The sequence below is a fragment of the Argentina anserina genome, chromosome 4 (assembly GCF_933775445.1).
Source record: "Argentina anserina chromosome 4, drPotAnse1.1, whole genome shotgun sequence".
NCBI lineage: Eukaryota > Viridiplantae > Streptophyta > Magnoliopsida > Rosales > Rosaceae > Argentina > Argentina anserina.
The window spans coordinates 1,260,467-1,278,542 of NC_065875.1; the positions used below are offsets into that span (position 1 = coordinate 1,260,467).

Below are 18,076 nucleotides of genomic sequence, written 5' to 3' on the forward strand. Positions count from 1 at the left end.
TCAATTGACTTTCTCCTGGAAATAAACCTCAAACTGCTGATCTTCATCTTCAAACCTTTTAAAAGCATTCTTGTACGTGTATCCAACATCAAACATAAAATATGTTGAATTCCAGTGTGTAGGAACATCTAATGGGACAATGCCTCCCTTGTGATCAATCTTTTCCTGAGCAGCACATTTCCTAAACTTCTCTAGTCTTGCCGGTGATGACCTAATATACTTGACACAATTCCTAATCCCATCAATGGAGCTGTCTAACTCCTCCATTCCATCCCTCACAATGAGGTTTAGAATATGACAGCAACATCGCAGATGCAGAAAACTGCCCCCTAACACCAATTGATTCCAATTTCCTATCTTTTCCTTCATGTAATCTAGAGCAACTTGGTTTGGACTCGCATTATCTACAACAATAGAAAACACTCTCTCAATCCCCCACTTGATCAAACATGATTCAACAAGCATTCCTATTGTCTTACCCTTGTGATTTGGAATCACACAAAAGTTTAAAATCCTTTTGTGTAACTTCCAATTAGCATATACAAAGTGAGCAGTTAACACCATATAATTAATATTTCTGTGGTCAATGAAACTCTCTGCCTATTACTGACTAGAAAATCGTTTATCTTAATCCTCTCATCCTCATAAAGCTTCCAAATGTCTCTAGCTACTGTTCTCCTAGATGGAAGAGGCACAAATTCGGGTTGAGTCACCCTCATAAATTCTTTAAACCCCTTATTCTCAACAAAGGAAAATGGCAGTTCATCACGAACCACCATTCTCGCAATATAACGCCTAGAATTCTTATACTCATATGCAACAACAACTAAGTTACCTCCTTGACCTGAGGGTTCAAAAATAAGATGCTTCTGCTTCTTGCACTTCTCCAAAACAGGGGATTTCATGTAATTTTGGAGCAGATGACTCCTCATTGCAGATGTACCATTGCTTCTAGTGTCGCTGGCATAAGTTTGAGGGCAGTAGTTGCGCTTTGAATGACCAGGCTTCATCAAGCTCCCATCTGGATTCTTGATCCTGACGAAATGCTCCCACACCATTGAGCTATTCTTCCTCTTGTTTGAACAGTCACCATCTTCAAGAACTGGTGAAACTGATGAACTAGGTGGAAGTGGTGGAAGCAGAAGAATCAGGGAGGGGGTGATTTGACTGGTCGCAATGCTGGGACTTGGCGACGGTGATGGAGTTTTGTGAAGGACGGTGAACTCCCTTCCATGATCTACAAAAGCCAAAATGAATCTAAAAGATGAGAACTCTCCTACTAAATGATGGACCACTTGTATCTTTCAGTCCACTAAAAGTGCTGACAATCAAGTGAAAACATCCTTTAAAAATATACAGAACAATCAGGCGGGAAATACCATAGCATGTAGATAAAGAGAATAAGAAAAAAAAACTCAGTATGTCGTTTACTCAGTTGCTTTAAAAGAAACGCACCTTTAGCACATCATCACTATAACTCTATAAGGAGCTTCTGGTGCAGTTATCCGGGTTATCTTAGGGTTGGCAGTCAATCCAAGGCTAGTACTTATTCTAGCATACTCATGTTGGTATTGAAGCTCCACACCTGTTTTCAAAATTATCCGAAATCAGAATGTTGTGTAATAATGCACCTCATATAGTCATATATATCAAGACATATGGGGCAACTCCGTTATAAGGGATACAAAATGGTTGATACAATTGATGCAACAACAATGCTTTGTGAAGAACAGAAAGATATCTTACCTTTCGAGATTTTTGATCAGGTACAATGAAGCTCAAGATTGCCTTAAGACCAGGTGCGGGCTCGTTAACGGTAATTGTTGTGAAAAGTTGTTATAAATACTATCATCAGCCAACACATAATCAAATAAATGAGTATCATATTCCAAAATCATGTGATGTTTCCAGATTTGATGAATGTTTACACATCAACCCTAAGCTACATAAAAAAACTACAGTTATTAGAAATCAACATGACTTTAAGTAAAATAAATCAATGTTGTTGCACTAACATGAACAACCAACTTATAACGATTAACCTTTGGTTCAGTTTGCATGATTCACAAAACCCCACAAGAATATGCAAACACTAGTCATGAAACCCAAAACAGATTGTTGTTAACCATCTAAGATTGCAAGTACGCAGCCAAAACTAATATACATACTGACATCGTAAGGGGATTAGTAATTTGAAGTGGCTGATAACTTACATTTGAATTGGTATCAACTTTAACATCAGTCGTGATGTTCTTGTTCTTGAGCTGAGTGCTCACATCCCCCAAAAGAAGATCTTCTTTCTTAGTTCTGCTCGAAGTGATTGCCTGGAGAAGCACAACGAAAGTTCATATCAGAAACAGAGCACGAATTCTACAAGACACAAAACATAATGTAAACCATACCTGCTTAAAACATCAAAATAACACCATAAGTAATAATGCATGTAAAGAAGATCTACACCGAGAAATTACAGATTATGAGTGAAGAACGAAATTATAAAAATAAAAAATGAAACTAAACGGATAATCAAATAGTGATTAAAAAGAAAATGCAAGGACCTCTAGCTTTCTTGCCGATATCAGAGTAGAGACCGGGTCCCTAATCAAATTCTCTCAACTCCTAATCAACCCAAATCATTGAAAACACTCTAACCAACTAGCTCCTAGAGCCTCATTCATTCTACCAATCCAAAACACTAATAGATATATACAAAAAGAAACTATCCTTCTGCATAAACTAAGTTCGAGAGAGAGGTTTGAGAAAGGTGGTGAATGGTTAGAAACTGAAAATATAAGAATGAAAGGATGCGGCGCGGCAGTGGGTATTACTAATTGAATAGAGAGGAAAACGTTTGCAGCTAGGGTTGGTGAATATATATATATACACTCTAGAAAAGTTACGGCTAAGGTATTAGGTTTGTGGGTTTACATGTGTATATATAAATGTGATCCGGTTCGGTTCCATTCGAGTGGTTTGAAGAGCAAAACTGCAGTTGCACCGCATCAAACATGTTCGGTGCGGTTTGCACTCCGTATGACGTCATCCACAAGCGGTTTGGTCACCGAATCAAAAAATGCAGTTCGGTTCCGATTGAAACTGCTTTATGGGTCCATAATGCCCAGCCCTACCATCACGCATGATGAATGTAGTAGTGCTTTGGAACTGTTGAGGGAGTGGGAACCTTCAGACAATGAATGATCTTAAAGGGTTGTGTGCCCTCAACATTTTCGGGTTAATTTTTCTTAGTGAAACTCGTTGTACAGCAGAGGAGATGATTACTATTTGTAGCAGGGTGGAAGAATAGTTTCAGTGTGGATTGTAGGTTTGTCCATAAGAAGAAAGGGAAAGGTATTAATAGGGTTGGGGGCTGTGTTTTGCTTTGGGATGATGTTAAAGCGGAAGCAGGGGCGGAACCACTTGGCGGGCTGGTAAGGCTATAGTCCAGTCGAAAATTGTGCTGAAATATTACCAAATATATGTGCTACTTTTATTAAAGTTTGAGTCAATGGAATTGGCTAAAGGGTTCGATTCCCACCTTCCTTATTTTGTTTTTCTCTTTTTTCTACTCCTTCCTAATTCTTTCCTTTTTCAATCTTTTTTTTGTTTTTCTCTTTTTTCATTTCTAATTGTTTCTTCTCCTTCCCAATTCTTTCATTTTAAAATTTTTTTCTCTATTTTTTTTACTTTACATTTATGTCTACTACTTTTTATTAGTAAATCTATATTTATTTCTATTATCTCCTCTCTCTCTCTCTCTCTCTCTCTCTCTTTTCTCTTTTTTCATTCCTGTTTTTTTTTTCTCCTCCTTCCCAATTCTTTCCTTTGTCAATTTTTTTCTCTATTATTTTACTTTACAGTTTTGTCTACTATTTTCTATTAATAAATCTATATTTATTTCTATTATCTCCTCAATTTTCTCACTATTTTTCTTTAGTTACAATATATTCTTTACAAATTGTTTAGATATTTAATTTTCTATCAAAAAAAAATTTATGCCTTAAACCAGCCCTATCCATTCTATATTTCTAGTTTCGCCCCTGAGTGGAAGTGCAGTCCTTTTCAGAGTCTCATTTGATGTGGTGATGATCCAAATCATTAGCGGTTCATTGGCTTCTATGGTCAACCCAAGCAGGAGAATCGTCATTTTTCTTGGTCTTTGTTGAAAACTCATAATTTGCATGGAAACTTGCCTTGGGTGGTGGGAGGAGACATAAATGAGATTATTTCTGTGGAAGATAAAGAGGGTGGTGTTATTTGAAATTGGAGGCAGATGGTTGTGTTAGTAGATGCCATGGAGTTCTATGAGTTGCAAGAAATAGGATTTAGTGGTCCGGCTTTTACATGGCATGGTACGCGTGCTGGTAATCTGATTAAGATTCGGTTAGATAGCTACATGGCGTCGAATAGTTGGGCTACTCTCTTCCCTGCTTCTTGTGTTGTTCATTTAGCGAAGCATGACTCAGACCATCTCCCAATTCTTTTGGGAGAGATTCTTGTGTGGGGCGATGGAGCTATGCAATAAGGGCATAGCATATGACTGTTTTAGGTATTGTGTTGGAAATAAACAGGGGCAAAATAGGAACTTAGGAATAAATTGCTGCATTTTTATTGGGCTGCCCCATAGCCACGTGGTAGGGGAGTCCGCACCTAAGAATTTTTCTTCTTTTGGAGGTAAAAGAGGTGGTGGGTAGAAAGAAACAAAAGAAGGAACGTTTCAGTTTTGAAGAGTTTTGGATCAAAGAGTCCGATTGCAAGGGTGTGGTGGAGAAGGGTTGGAATAGTGCCTCTGGTGGTGATGACTTTTCTTTGGTATGTAAGAAGATTTCCTATACTCGTAATGTTTTGGAGGATTGGAGTTTTGGAAAATTCAAATAGCTACAATTAGAGATAAGGGCTATTAGAGATCAACTTGCCTTATTTCATGGGGTTAGTGGTTTGATGGTTATTCTTGCTGATAGGTAGAGTTGGAATCAAAGTTAGAGTTGTTGGTCTCTCAAGAGATGTCTTTCTGGAAGCAACGTGCAAAAAAAAATTGGCTTCAAGATGGTGACGTAAATACAAAGTATTTTCATTACAAGGCCAGTAGTAAAAAGAAGCTTAATTATATTCAAGGCTTATTTAATTCTGACGGGCAGTGGTGCAAGGAGGATGGGGAAATGAGAAGGTGGTGCTTGAGTATTTTGGTGATCTGTTCACCTCCTCTCAGCCCTCTAGTTTTGATAGCAGTATAGTTGATGTCCTTGCGTTGATTTTTGATGAAGCTAATAGACAACTCTTACATGATGTTTCTAACGAGGAAGTTCTGTGCGCTCTTTGTCAAATGCAACCTACAAAGTCGCCAGGGCCAGACATATTTTCTTCGTGTTTCTATCAGTCCTTTTGGGAAATTGTGGGGGAGTATGTGATAAAGGCGATTCGTTGCTTCCTTGTGTCGAGAGCAAAATTGAGATTAATCAACAAAACTTTTGTTACGTTGATTCCTAAAGTTGATGTAGTGCAACATATGTGTAACGACCCCAAAATTTCGAGCTTAAAACTCAAAATTCTAAAGTCGTTAAACACAAAATAATCTCAATAAATCGAAATCATTAAAGTGTAACAGCGGATCAATTCTGAGTTCTCAATTCAACTCAGACAACCAATTATTACAACCCAAATTTATAATCCATACATAAAATGGAAATGTAATAATCCTCACAAATCACTCACAAATCTCACAATAAAATTACACAAATTCTCACACACAAATCCACACTAAAAACCTCACCGCAAGTAGGATATGAACGACTTCGAGCCTCTGTAGTCGTCACTCAACCTCCACTAATCAGCACCTGCGGAATTATCCCCTACACCATCGAATTGGTGCACCGGGATTGTAAACACAAACCCGGTAAGCTTATAGCTCGTATGAGTAAAATCAAAATATAATTCGCATATCAAAATATACGAAATATCACAAAACAACAAATATAAATGTCCTCATGAGTCAATGGACAGCCCATCTGGTTGTCCCAAAGAATATGAAATGAAACGCTCATGAGAAAATTAAGTAACCCTTATGGTTACCCAATGCATTTATAATACGGGTACCAAGAACGCTGGTACACATCTGTTACCCCTCTCGTAATACACCGCTGATATTAGATAGCCACCCGCTACCCAACATCCAAATAAACTGAGTACCCATGAGCAGATAACCACCCGTTACCTCACATGCAGTACTAAGGCAGACAGACTAGAGCTCTAACTGTATCGTAACTTTCGCCCGGCCAAAGGCTAGGTTTCGACTTGCCAAACACGTACAATAATCTCACATCATATTGTACCAAAAATCAGGTCCGAAGACAATTCACATTTTAACAATCTCAATGTTAAAAATCCCGTACAATAATCTCACATCATATTGTACAATTCAAATCACATGCTCAATATAATCACAATAAAATCATAACAGTATATTATATAGCAAACTATATATACTCGTACTTATTTACCATTTATACAATATATATATAGTCCACTATATCTTATACATGTCATATTTCACCACACATACTCAATTCACAAACTTCCGTCATCGAAATGACCATTTCTAATGAATTAATAACAGTATATAATATAATGAATTATATATATATATACTTATTACCATTATACAGTATATATGTAATCCACTAAATTGTATACATGTTGTAATTCATTATTAAATACTCTTGCAAAATCTTGAATCACCGCGAGGGTAGATTCGTAAATATGTGAGATTTTACTCACCTTATCGACTCGAGCGTAATTCCACAATTCCCGATAATAATTCCTTTCCTCGATTTAATGATCACCTTGAAAAGATAAGAAAAGAATTTAGAATCGTTTCGTAAACCTTTAAATGCCGAAACAGTAATAATCGGTTACTGTTCAGCAATTTTCGGTTTTACGAAATTACTGTTCAGTGTTACTGTTCACTGTTACTATTCACGGTTACTGTACAATTACACAATTAATACGTATTTCTATACGTATAAATACTATATATGTATTTCTGTACGTATAAATATTATATACGTATTTCTGTACGTATAAATACTGTATACGTTTTTCTGTACGTATACGTACCATTTAAATGTAAATACAATCTCAGTAAATAAAATTTACTAATTACCTTTTACAATTTACTTTTTACATTTACTGAAAGTAATTTATATTTACATTTACCGAAGGTAAAATTTAATTACATTTACCGTAGTAAATAAAATTTACATTTACATTTAAGTAAATTACCAAAATACCCTTCTGTCAAAACTATTCACTCCGCCGCACGTGGCGGCGCGTGTGACACACGCGCCATCTCCGACAGGCCGCGCGTGGGGCCCACGCGCCGACACTCCCAACAGCGCGTGTCACACCACCGCCGCCCCAAATCTCTCCCCTTCCTTCCTCCGCCCTTCCCACGGCCTCACGCCGCCCCTAGGCTACTCACACGCACTCACACGCGCCGCCTAAGGCGGCGGTGCTCCACTCTCCTCCACACCTCTGATTCTCCTCCGAAACCCTTCCAAATCAATTCCTAAATCCTCCCAAATACTCCCAATCATCATACAATCACACACAAACGTCAAATTCATCAATTCATACCTAGATTAAACCGTGGAGGCTTCGATTCGTCGTTGGTGATGCTTGAGGCCGACGACGTCGATTTCGAGCAGGGGTGAGGCCGCGCGGTGAATGGAGGTTCAGCCCTTGTCGTGGAGGGCTCCGGAAGTAAGAGGAAGAGGAGGCGTGCCCTCCTTGAGCACAGAGTCGGCGAAGGAGCTCGGGGCGAGCGATGAAGGTCTCGGCGGCGAGTTCGTGTGTCGCAAGCTCGGGGGTTGGAGAGGGGAGCGGTGCGGTGCTTCCTGGCTAGGCGGTGACGATCACGTCTCCCTGTGAAGGGAGATCGGTGGTGAGGCCGTGAGTAAGAGGGAGAGGGATCGAGGAGAAAGAGAGAGAAAGAGAGAAAGGGAGAGGGAGGCGGCCCGAAGAGAGAGAGAAGGGTTTCCACAAATGGAAACCCTAAAACAGAAAAGTTCTTTATATACTCGTTTCCAAATCGGAAACTAACTTCCGACGTTAATAACTTCTACATACATCGTCCGATTAGAACGCGTCACATATCCACGAACTCGTATTGACGAGTTCTACAACTTTCGTGAAGGAAGTTTTCGCAAACGATCGACAGAATAAAAGTCGATATAAACGTTACGGAATTGTAACGTTTTTCAATTTAAACGTTCCGAGAACGTTTCCGTTTCTCGTTTAATAACGTCGCACCCAAACACATTCATTCTAATTAAAATTCGAAATTTTATAGAATTCAAATCAAACTAATATTGTTTGAAATTTAGGGTTATTACAATATGAGTCAACTTCGTCCTATCTCCATGTGCAATGTTCTTTATAAGCTTGGGTCAAAGATGTTTGCTAATCGTGTTAAGCTTCTCATGGATTCGATTATATCACCTTATTAGGGAGCTTTTGTGCCGGGTAGGCTTATTTTTGATAACTCTTTGTTGACGATTGAAATTTCTCATTTTATGAAACGAAGACGGAGTGGTAAGAATGGCTATCGTGTGCTGAAGTTGGATGTGGCTAAAGCGTATGATAGGGTTGAATGTTCCTTCTTGGGGGCAGTGATGAAGAAAATGAAGTTTCATATGCAGTGGATAGAGTGGGTGATGGGTTGTGTGTCTATTGTTTCGTACTCCTTCTTACTAAATGTTGTCCCTCAGGGGAATATTCGGCCAGGGAAAGGTCTTAGACAAGGTAATTCAATATCTCCATATATGTTCTTATTTTGTGTGGAGACCTTTCTAGATTGATTTCGGGGGCTGAGATATGTGGAGGTTTTAGGGGTGTAGAAATTTGTACTAGTGCTCCAAGTATTACTCACATTTTCTTCGCCGACGACTCTTTCATTTTTTGTCGGGCGGAAGATGAAGATGTGGGTCGCTTAAGGGCTGTGATTTTTTATTATGAATTGAAGTCGGGGCAGCAGGTTAATTTGCAAAAAAAAAAACTCCATTGTTTTTAGTAAGAATGTTGATCTTCTTGAGTAAGAGAGATTTGCTAGTGTGTTGGGTGTAAGGCGTGTTGATAAGCATGACAAGTACCTCGGTGTTCCGGTTGAGGTGAGTTACTCTAAGGAAGAAGCGTTTGGGTATCTTGTGGAGATGGTGCGTAATAGAATGAAGGGTTGTGAAGAAAAGTTCCTAAGTAATGTCGGGAAGGAGATTTTGATTAAGGCGATGGTTCAGTCTATTCCTTTGTAAGTCATAAATTATTTTGAGCTTTCTCTTCATTTGTGTCGCGAGATACATAAGCTTATGGCTCAGTTTTGGTGGGGAGATAAAGAGAATAAGAGCGAGATTCATTATGCCTTTCAAGGAAACATAAGGGATTGGAATTTCGTGACATACATGTTTTCAACCTTGCGCTTCTTACGAAGCAAGGTTGGCGATTGTTACAGAGGCCGGAATCCTCCTTGCCCGAGTACTAAAAGCTCGGTATTTCCCCTTGATGAGTTTTATGAAGGCTGAAGTGAAGACTGGGGCTTCGTATACCTAGTGGAGTATATTGGCAGGATATTTCTATGTGGTATGATAAATAGAATCCCTCTCCGTATACCTTTCAACCTTTCTTTGCTCTAATTGAGGGTTTTAAAGATCTTGTGGTAGAGAATTTAATTGATCCTGATGACAGAATATGGTTGTATGACCTTTTAGTTGAGATGTTCTCTCCCTCAGAGGTGGAGGCCATGGTCCGCATTTCTCTGGGATTTAGGTTCTCTATTGATTGTCTAGTGTGGCATTACGATCGAAGAGGAGTGTACAATGTTTGCAGTAGGTATTATGTCTTCAAAGAATCTCAAAAGATTGGTACGGTGGCCTCTTCTTCTAGCTTGATGGTGGGTGGTGCGTTGAGTAACTATTGGAAAATGGTGTGGAGTTCTGATATGAAAGTTTTCATGTGGAAACTGTTAAAGAATTACTTGCCTACACATACTGCTCTCCATGCAAAGAGAGTGGAGATAGATAATGTTAATTGTTTGATGTGTGATGATCTACCAGAGACGAGCTTGCATTTATTTAAAGAGTGCATGGCTATGCATGGGTTATGGACAACATCTGAGTGTGGAAGTAGGGTCCTCTCTACCCCGGCTGCTAGTATGGTAGATTAGTATTGGGACATTTTGGACGTCGTTGACTTAGGTACACAAGATTTATTTTTGTGTTGCTTTGGTAAATTTGATCTGCAAGGAATAAAATTTTGTGGCAAGATAGGGTTTAGGATCCAGTGTTTACGGCACAATGGGCGAGTATGTATCTTTCTAAGTACCTGAAGTATCATTTGAAGGTTATTGTCAAGCGTAAGAGAGTTCCCACAAAATGGGTGTGGCCCCTAGTGGCCGTCTCAAAATTAATATTGATGGAGCATTTAGCTTAAGTTTGGGGTGTGGCGGTATTGGCGTCATTACACGTAATGCAGAAGGTGTGGGAGTTGCAGCAGTTGCTAGCCCCTTCTCACAAGGCCACTCAGCTTTATGCATGGAGGTGGAAGCTTGTAGGGCTGGGTTATTGCTTGGTGTTCACCAAGGTTGGACTGATATTGACTTTGAGAGTGACTCTTTCCTTCTTATTACGGCTTTACATGGAGTGGATGTTAATTTATTTGATGTGGGGAGGTGTTGGAGGATTGTGGAGTATACATGCAAACTTTTCAATTCGTCAATATCCAATAGATATTCAGAGAGGCAAATGGTGTTGCTCATATATTAGCTCACCTAGCGAGTGTTGGTTTTCTTGATGATATTTAGTTTGAGAAGACTCATGATATTATTCAGGATGTTCTTTACGAGGATATTAGTCATGTTAATCTTGTAGCACGGAGTATGAGTTTTATGTCCCCTCACGAGCAAAGTACTTTTATATTAAATGAAATAACGGAAGAGGTTGCCTCCTCCCCCTAAAAAAACACATATATATGCATGTGCATGCATCAACCGTTTTCTGTTACCCATTTACCAGGAAATAAACAGATGACCGTTAATTTTTAACTATTGGCTGGTTGATAACTATATATATTTTTGCTAATTCGTATTTTAAACGGTTAAGCTAAAACATGAGATCGATATATCACACATCAAATTCATTATCAATTTAAAGTCAAAGACTGTTTTTCAAGATTTTTCTCTTTTTTCTTTTCTATCGACCCTAAATCCTCAAATATGAAGCACATTGTTACCTTTAACAGGAGGAACTTGAAAAAACCATCTACTTTTGCTTTTCCTTAACTATGAAGTTATGTCAATTGCATATTGTTAATGATACATTACTAGAAGACTTTAGTGAAGGTCAAAGGAAAACACACCAAGAAACATATCATTGGAATCCCTTCAAAAATCTATTTTCTACATTAGCTAGATATTGGATGTTTTTAATGGTAGAGAATATATAAATTAAGATGCATAACATTGTAGAAAGGAATATGTTGTAGAGATTCTATTTTTGCCTTCTGTGATTCATGCACTACTCAAGCAGAGATTCGTGCAAATAAGTCAGTAAATTTGGCACCATTAATAATTAGCTACTAGTCATTTAAATTTAAATCCAAACTAGATATTAATAATAAAAGTGTGGTTATATTTTGTTCCTTGTCCAAATGTTATATCTAACACCACCTTCTAATTTTGACAGAAAATGAATGATAACCATTTAGTCCTTTGGTGAATGCATATCATCTTTAATGGAAATCAATTAACATCTTTCTTATCTGAAAATGCCAAAGAATCCCTACCTTAACCCTTTAAATTCTGTACTCATTCTCGAAATCGATCAATCACTACATTTCGACCCATCTCTATCTTATTTTCTAGAATACTCTCGATCTCTTGATCTCTCTATCAATATGTCATCATCAAGATCTTCCTCCTCTTCAGTATGGTGGGCGGCTTCACCCGATTACCCTACTAGTAGTACTAGTACTGTACCTGTTGCCTCACCAACCACGTTTGAGTTGGGATCGTCATATGAACCGGCAATGTCACCATTACCGCAGTTTGAACCGAGTTCACCACCGCCATTCCATTTAGACGATTTAGATAATTTAACGGACAACTTTCCACCAACACAGATCGTGGATTACCACGAAGTGCTAATGTGCCAAAACGTCTCTCCATCTTCTGTTTCAAACTATTTGGTTTCATGTACACCAAATATACAAAACCCTGATGAAAACCTACAAGAACGACTCCGAAAAGTTGTCAATGACGTTGTTCATGTAAGAACTTCTACCTTAGACATTGATATTACATTATTTATCACATCAGCTTTACATAAACTATAATAGTTGTTTTATGCAGAAAGAGGTGGACAATTTGATGAAACAAGCAAAGGAGAAAAGGAAAGAACAAAAGCTTGTCATCAATGGCAGAGCAAGCAGTGTAATTTTTTTTTCATTGTTTAGTTATATTGTTATATGTATATTCCCTCAACATGGTGGTTTTAATTTTTATATTTATATTTTTTATTTTATAGAAATTAACATCTGATCTGATTTGTTATTCATTTAGGACAACAATGTCATTGAGTTAACTAATATTTACAATAAACAGTTTATTCAAGCAGAAAAGAAGGCTCCAGATGACCATGAGGACCCTCAAATAAGAGACACGGTAGTTTTTCATATTTCATTTTATTTTTATCAAAACCTAGCTTCTTAGAGGTTCATTTTATTTTAACCCGTTAATCGATCTCATTCAATTTGCTTTAAATGTGATTATATAGGAACCATCCGTCACTAAAAATGGAGATCAATCTGCCTCCAAACAGGTGGCACATATCTCTGATGTGTTCTTCAAAATTCCTGATGATTTTGACGTTCAAAGTGACGCAGTTAACGAGGTAGATGATGATATATATTTTTCCTATTGTTGTTAACAATATTATAATGCTTCAATTGTGAATATAATCAAGATATTTGTGTGAATATGTTGTGCTTGTTGGATGGATGCATTCAGTTTGTGCCAACAAATGAGGTCCTCAAGGAAATTACTGCCCAGAGTAAAAAAAATTATAGCTTCTCAGAAAGACTCAATGGATGGGAAATGATGTGTAAGATGAGATTGAATAACAAGCACCAACTCGATAAGGTCATTGTGCATTTATTTGTTTTCAATATCATTTATATATTGGGAAATTTGTATGGTTAAATTCATTGAATTAATCCAAGGTAGCTTACAAACAATAGATTCAACAAACCTAACATCAATGTTTTACGTAAAACGTACAGTATTTTACACACGTACAATCGAAGACTGTGATGAGATCAATTCCTGAAATTGTGAGGTTTATCCTCTATGAGGTGAGCCCTAAACAAATGAAGGAAGCCAACAGAAAAGACAAAGCTATAAATTCATCGGTGGGTTGTATATGCAAGTTTCCCTAATACAATTCGTTAAGTTAGGAATGCTAGTACAATTTTCTTTAACTAAATACACAACTTCCTCTTCAGGAGCAAACTAACAAGAGACGCGAAACTATGCTTAAATCAAAATGTCTCCATAATGATTTTGAAGAAGCCAAGGAAGAGTCGTACGAGCAGATGTTTCTCCAAGTAGCCTATGATAACATGATTCACGGCACTAGGGTGAAGGTGCCGTTATTAGAAGGTAGAGTATTTCTCTTTATTTTATAGTCATAATTCATGTTAATCTTCAGTTTTGAAATCACTATGATTAATTATGTAACATTCATTACTAGAATGGGAAGAACAAAAGGCTAGCAAGAAGAAGCCCAAAACTACACCATGCAAATCAAAAGCAGCTGGTACATCCAACACAGATGCTGAAGCTGCAACCGCCTTGCTTAGTCTAGCTGAAGATGACAGCTTGGTGGAAAATAGTCAGAAGAACAATTAATTTTGTACCCTTTGTGTGCTTCTCATTTTGTGTTTTTACTTCTCCATTTCCTTTGCATATTGCTCTTTCAATTCAATAAAGCTGAATTACTATATAGATACCTATTGAATATTACAATGTCCTTAATTTATTTGCTTGTTACACCTTACTAGGTGAACAAACTAATTAGTAAGGTGGAAGTAAGGTGAAAACAGCCGCATCCTTAGATAAATCATAAAATGTGTCACATACGACTATATTCATATAGTCGCGTGATATCGCATTTCAGTATTAATTCATATGACCAGTTTCATATTGAAAATTTCTTACATTTTTTGCCTAAATGTATTTTAGAACCAAGGGCAAGAGACGGTGAATGATAGTAGTCCACCCCCTCTCACCACCCCAATCATCAATCATCAACATTTAACAACCTGTGTACTTGACCCTTTCTAGAATACTAAAAACGAAAGCCTCTTTAGTCTTTAGGCGAATTTTTGTCCTGTCCTTGGTGTTCCAAACTCCCCATCATACGCGGGGGTGAAACATAGCGTGGGACTTGTCCTGCACAAAGTACTGCTCGTAGCAAATCTAAAATAGACTCATTGGACTCCACCTTCTTAAGACTAGAGACAGATACACGATAAAGTAGATGAAGAAAGAAGGAAAGAACATATGACACGAAAGAACCCACAAAAAGCTCTCTCTCTTTCTCCTTTCTCATCATAGCTTCTCTCAAAAAGCCAAACCCACAAAGCCCTCTGTGATACAGATCCATCTACCCTTTGGCAATTTTTGGTGTGGGAATTGGAAATTGGTGGTAGGGGCTATAGAGATTTCTGGGTTGTGGTTGGTTTATGCTGTAATGTCATAGCTTTGATGATCAGTTCTGTTTCTTTGTGATATAGTAAGTTGGTTTTGCAATTCAGTGAGATAAAGGCTGGTGCTTTTATTAGTGATTTTGAATTTTTGATAAAGATGCAATCGGACGGGTCTGAATCCGTGAGCCTGAGTCCAACAACTCAGAGGATGCAGTCTCTGTCAGCCTCGGATACTAGAGGGAAGCATCGGATACTGGCTGAGTTGAAACGGTTTGAGCAAGAAGCTAGATTCTTAGAGGTCAGTGAAGGTGTTTCTTGTGTGTTATTTAGTTTTGGATATTGGGAATTATGCCAGTGATTTTGTTTCATTTCGTATTTGTTATGTGGCTGGATGCATGTGTCAATCAGATGATTGAGATTTTAGTTTTCAAATTTGTGAACTTTAGAGTTATGTTAGTTTTGTACGGTCATTGAAAATTTCTGTTTGATTCGAGTTTGATTGTTCAAAATGTAATTGATGGAGTATCTACAATAGCAGCGGACTGGAAAATAATAGTGCATTTAAGAGTGTTGTAAGCTGGATTTGGATGTGTTGAATGGACTGGATTACTAGTTAAGTTGTAGCAAATTCTGATCCTGTTTCATTGAAAATAGAGGGTCTGGTAACCCTATTTATGGAGAAGGAGAGAGTTTGGCAAGTTCCATGCTGACCCTTTTGAGTTTAATCTCATCTTTGCTTGTTGGTTTACGATCATCAAAGTTCTTGTGAATAAGAGTGAAGATTTTAAATATCTGGTATACATGTTGATTATAGGTAGGGTTTGAAATGCTATGGTTTAGTCTGGACCTGTTTCATTAAATCAGTGGTTTTGTTTCCCAATTAATGCATATTTGCAAGAAACTGGCATATTCTAAGCTGAATCTTTTGAGTGTATCTCACTTTTTCTTGTTATGGCCACCATTTATTAGGGTTGTTGTTTTCTTTACTGCTGGTGACCTTCTATGGAAATGGAAATTTGTGGGTTCAACTTTTTGGTAATCTGGTCTTCTTTTGTAACGATTAAATTTAGTCAATTAAATAAATTAGCTCCAGTTAAGTTGTCGCTTTGCCCTTGGGCGGTCGAATTGCCCTCGGGCGGTCAAATTGCAGTCATGTTTCTACTGTAGTATCCAAGGTGGAGATCAGAAACTTAGTTCGCAGCTGGCAGATAATAATGGAAGTTGTTGGTTCAGCACTTTTTTGATGTTTAGTTGTGCTATATTAGTCAGTACTTGTGATTGTTCTGATGCAAGTGATTGATGTTGTGACTGAGGAAAGCAAACTGATACTTGCTCATAGGTTTTGGCCTGATCATTTAGCCTATAATACCGTATGAGGAGTCATTATCTTCATAGGTTATGTGAGGAAATCTCATATTTATTTTTCCCTCGTTACTTCTTTAGTGACTGATATCAACGCGTTTTTCCGGAATTGTACGGAAAACTTTTTAAGTTTGATTATGATGAGAGTGCGGTGTATAATTGGAATATAATGCACATTTCAATGATTGTAATACCTGAATGCTGTTTCGTGATAGGGACATATGTCATTAAATCAAACATCCGAAACAGTCACTACTTGAGATATAGCTTCAGTGTACTTCTCCAGACATATAGTTTGTCGTTTAGTTCTATATTGAAATATCATATATGGAAATGCTCAATATTGGATTTATCCTATCAACCTTTGGTCTTTGATGCATTACTCTTTATATAATTGATCTGTGCACATTGAATGTAGTGTTTTTGACTGGTGTAACTGATTATGGATAAAGCTATCAGGGTTAGTGGATAGTTTGGATATATTGATGAGTACGTTGAGTAAAAACAGGGTGTGGTGGGATTTTGGGTGTAATCGAAAAACTCAGATACAATGAGAATGGAAAGATGTGTGCGTGTGTATTTTCCATCTGAGGAAGTTATAACATTTTTCTGGTGTTGACACTTGGTATGAACTTTTGTTGATGCTTTTCAATGTATCTACAATATATCTCTTTGCACTCCACTTCCTAATATCAGGGCCTCAAGCTGTACCTTATTTCCTGTACAGCCAGTCAGTTATACTTTTCATTTAGTATATGATATTTGTGCCCCACCTGTGTTGATACCGTTCCTCTTGGATTCTCAAATATCTCTATAGTACACCTTAACAATTTTGGTAACAAAGGAATGGTCTCTCCCTGAATAAAAATGTCTGATCTACCATCCAATACATGCTAGGTCCAGCTATTTAGTGACATGCTAATCTGATAGAATGATTTATGGACTTCAGCCTCCCATGATCTTATAATGAAATTCCAGCTTCTCATGATCTAGGTTGCCTGAATGTGTCGAGTATTTTGGGTGCGATTCCTTTAGACTTGTGAGAAAATTATGTTATAGCAATTTTCTTCTTACACAGGATACAATTCTGTCTACAAGTTATGTAGTACTGAATAACAGTGTTGTATGATTTTTACTGTGTATGTTTTGTGAGCAGGAAGAACTGGAACAACTTGAAAAGATAGACAGGGCCTCAGCTGCATGCAAGGAGTAAGTATGACCGGATACTTGGTTACTTAATATTTATCTAGAATTCCCAGTGTCGACTCAACTAGATGCTGATTGGTTTTTGTTGCTGTTCCAGAATACTGGGTAATGTAGAAACAAGGCCGGATCCACTACTCCCAATGTAACACCTCTTGTCTTAAATCTTTGCATCATTTCTCGAATGTACCTTATCGCTCTGCTTGACTTTCTTTCCTTGCCCTGTCTTATAAAACTAATGATTGTTTTGGGTCCCTGTGGCTGAACCATGGATTCATAACCTTTGGATTTATTTTGACCAAAAAAAAAAAGGATTTATAATACACAGCTTGGATATGGATTGATCCAAGAACTTCTAAGCAGAATGTCCAAGTCTTTGATTCTCCATCCTTAACTGATTTATGTTATTTCTCTGGAGGACAGAACACATGGCCCCCTTAATCCATTTTGGGATCGATGGTTTGAAGGACCCAAGGATTCAAAAGGTTGCAGATGCTGGATATTTTGATGCCCGACTCCCTGGCCTCCAGTTCCAATTATTCAGAGCATTACATTCAGAAATTTCATAGATCTAGAGTTGCTTTTATTGGCCTTTTTAATTAAAGCTTCATTGTGCTTCCTCTGAAAAGAAGCTTTCTTGTGCAGATGACAATCATGGTACATTAATTTTCAAGTCTCTAATGAGGAGCAGTTGTGCAAAGTGTATAAGAAATTCAATTAAAATGATTCAGTAATGGAAGAGCTGAACAATTTTCCAGGCATA

The 18,076-nt window shown here is 37.7% G+C and overlaps 1 protein-coding gene across 1 annotated transcript; it reads left to right on the forward strand.

Annotated features, from left to right (window-relative positions):
• Nucleotides 1-14,586: 14,586 nt before the first annotated feature.
• Nucleotides 14,587-18,072, forward strand: LOC126790028 (guanine nucleotide-binding protein subunit gamma 2). Its single transcript, XM_050516154.1, has 4 exons — nt 14,587-15,046; nt 17,267-17,319; nt 17,414-17,458; nt 17,737-18,072. Exons 1-4 carry the CDS (start codon nt 14,906-14,908, stop codon nt 17,819-17,821), a joined length of 324 nt encoding a protein of 107 aa, XP_050372111.1. The 5' UTR covers nt 14,587-14,905; the 3' UTR covers nt 17,822-18,072.
• Nucleotides 18,073-18,076: the final 4 nt, after the last annotated feature.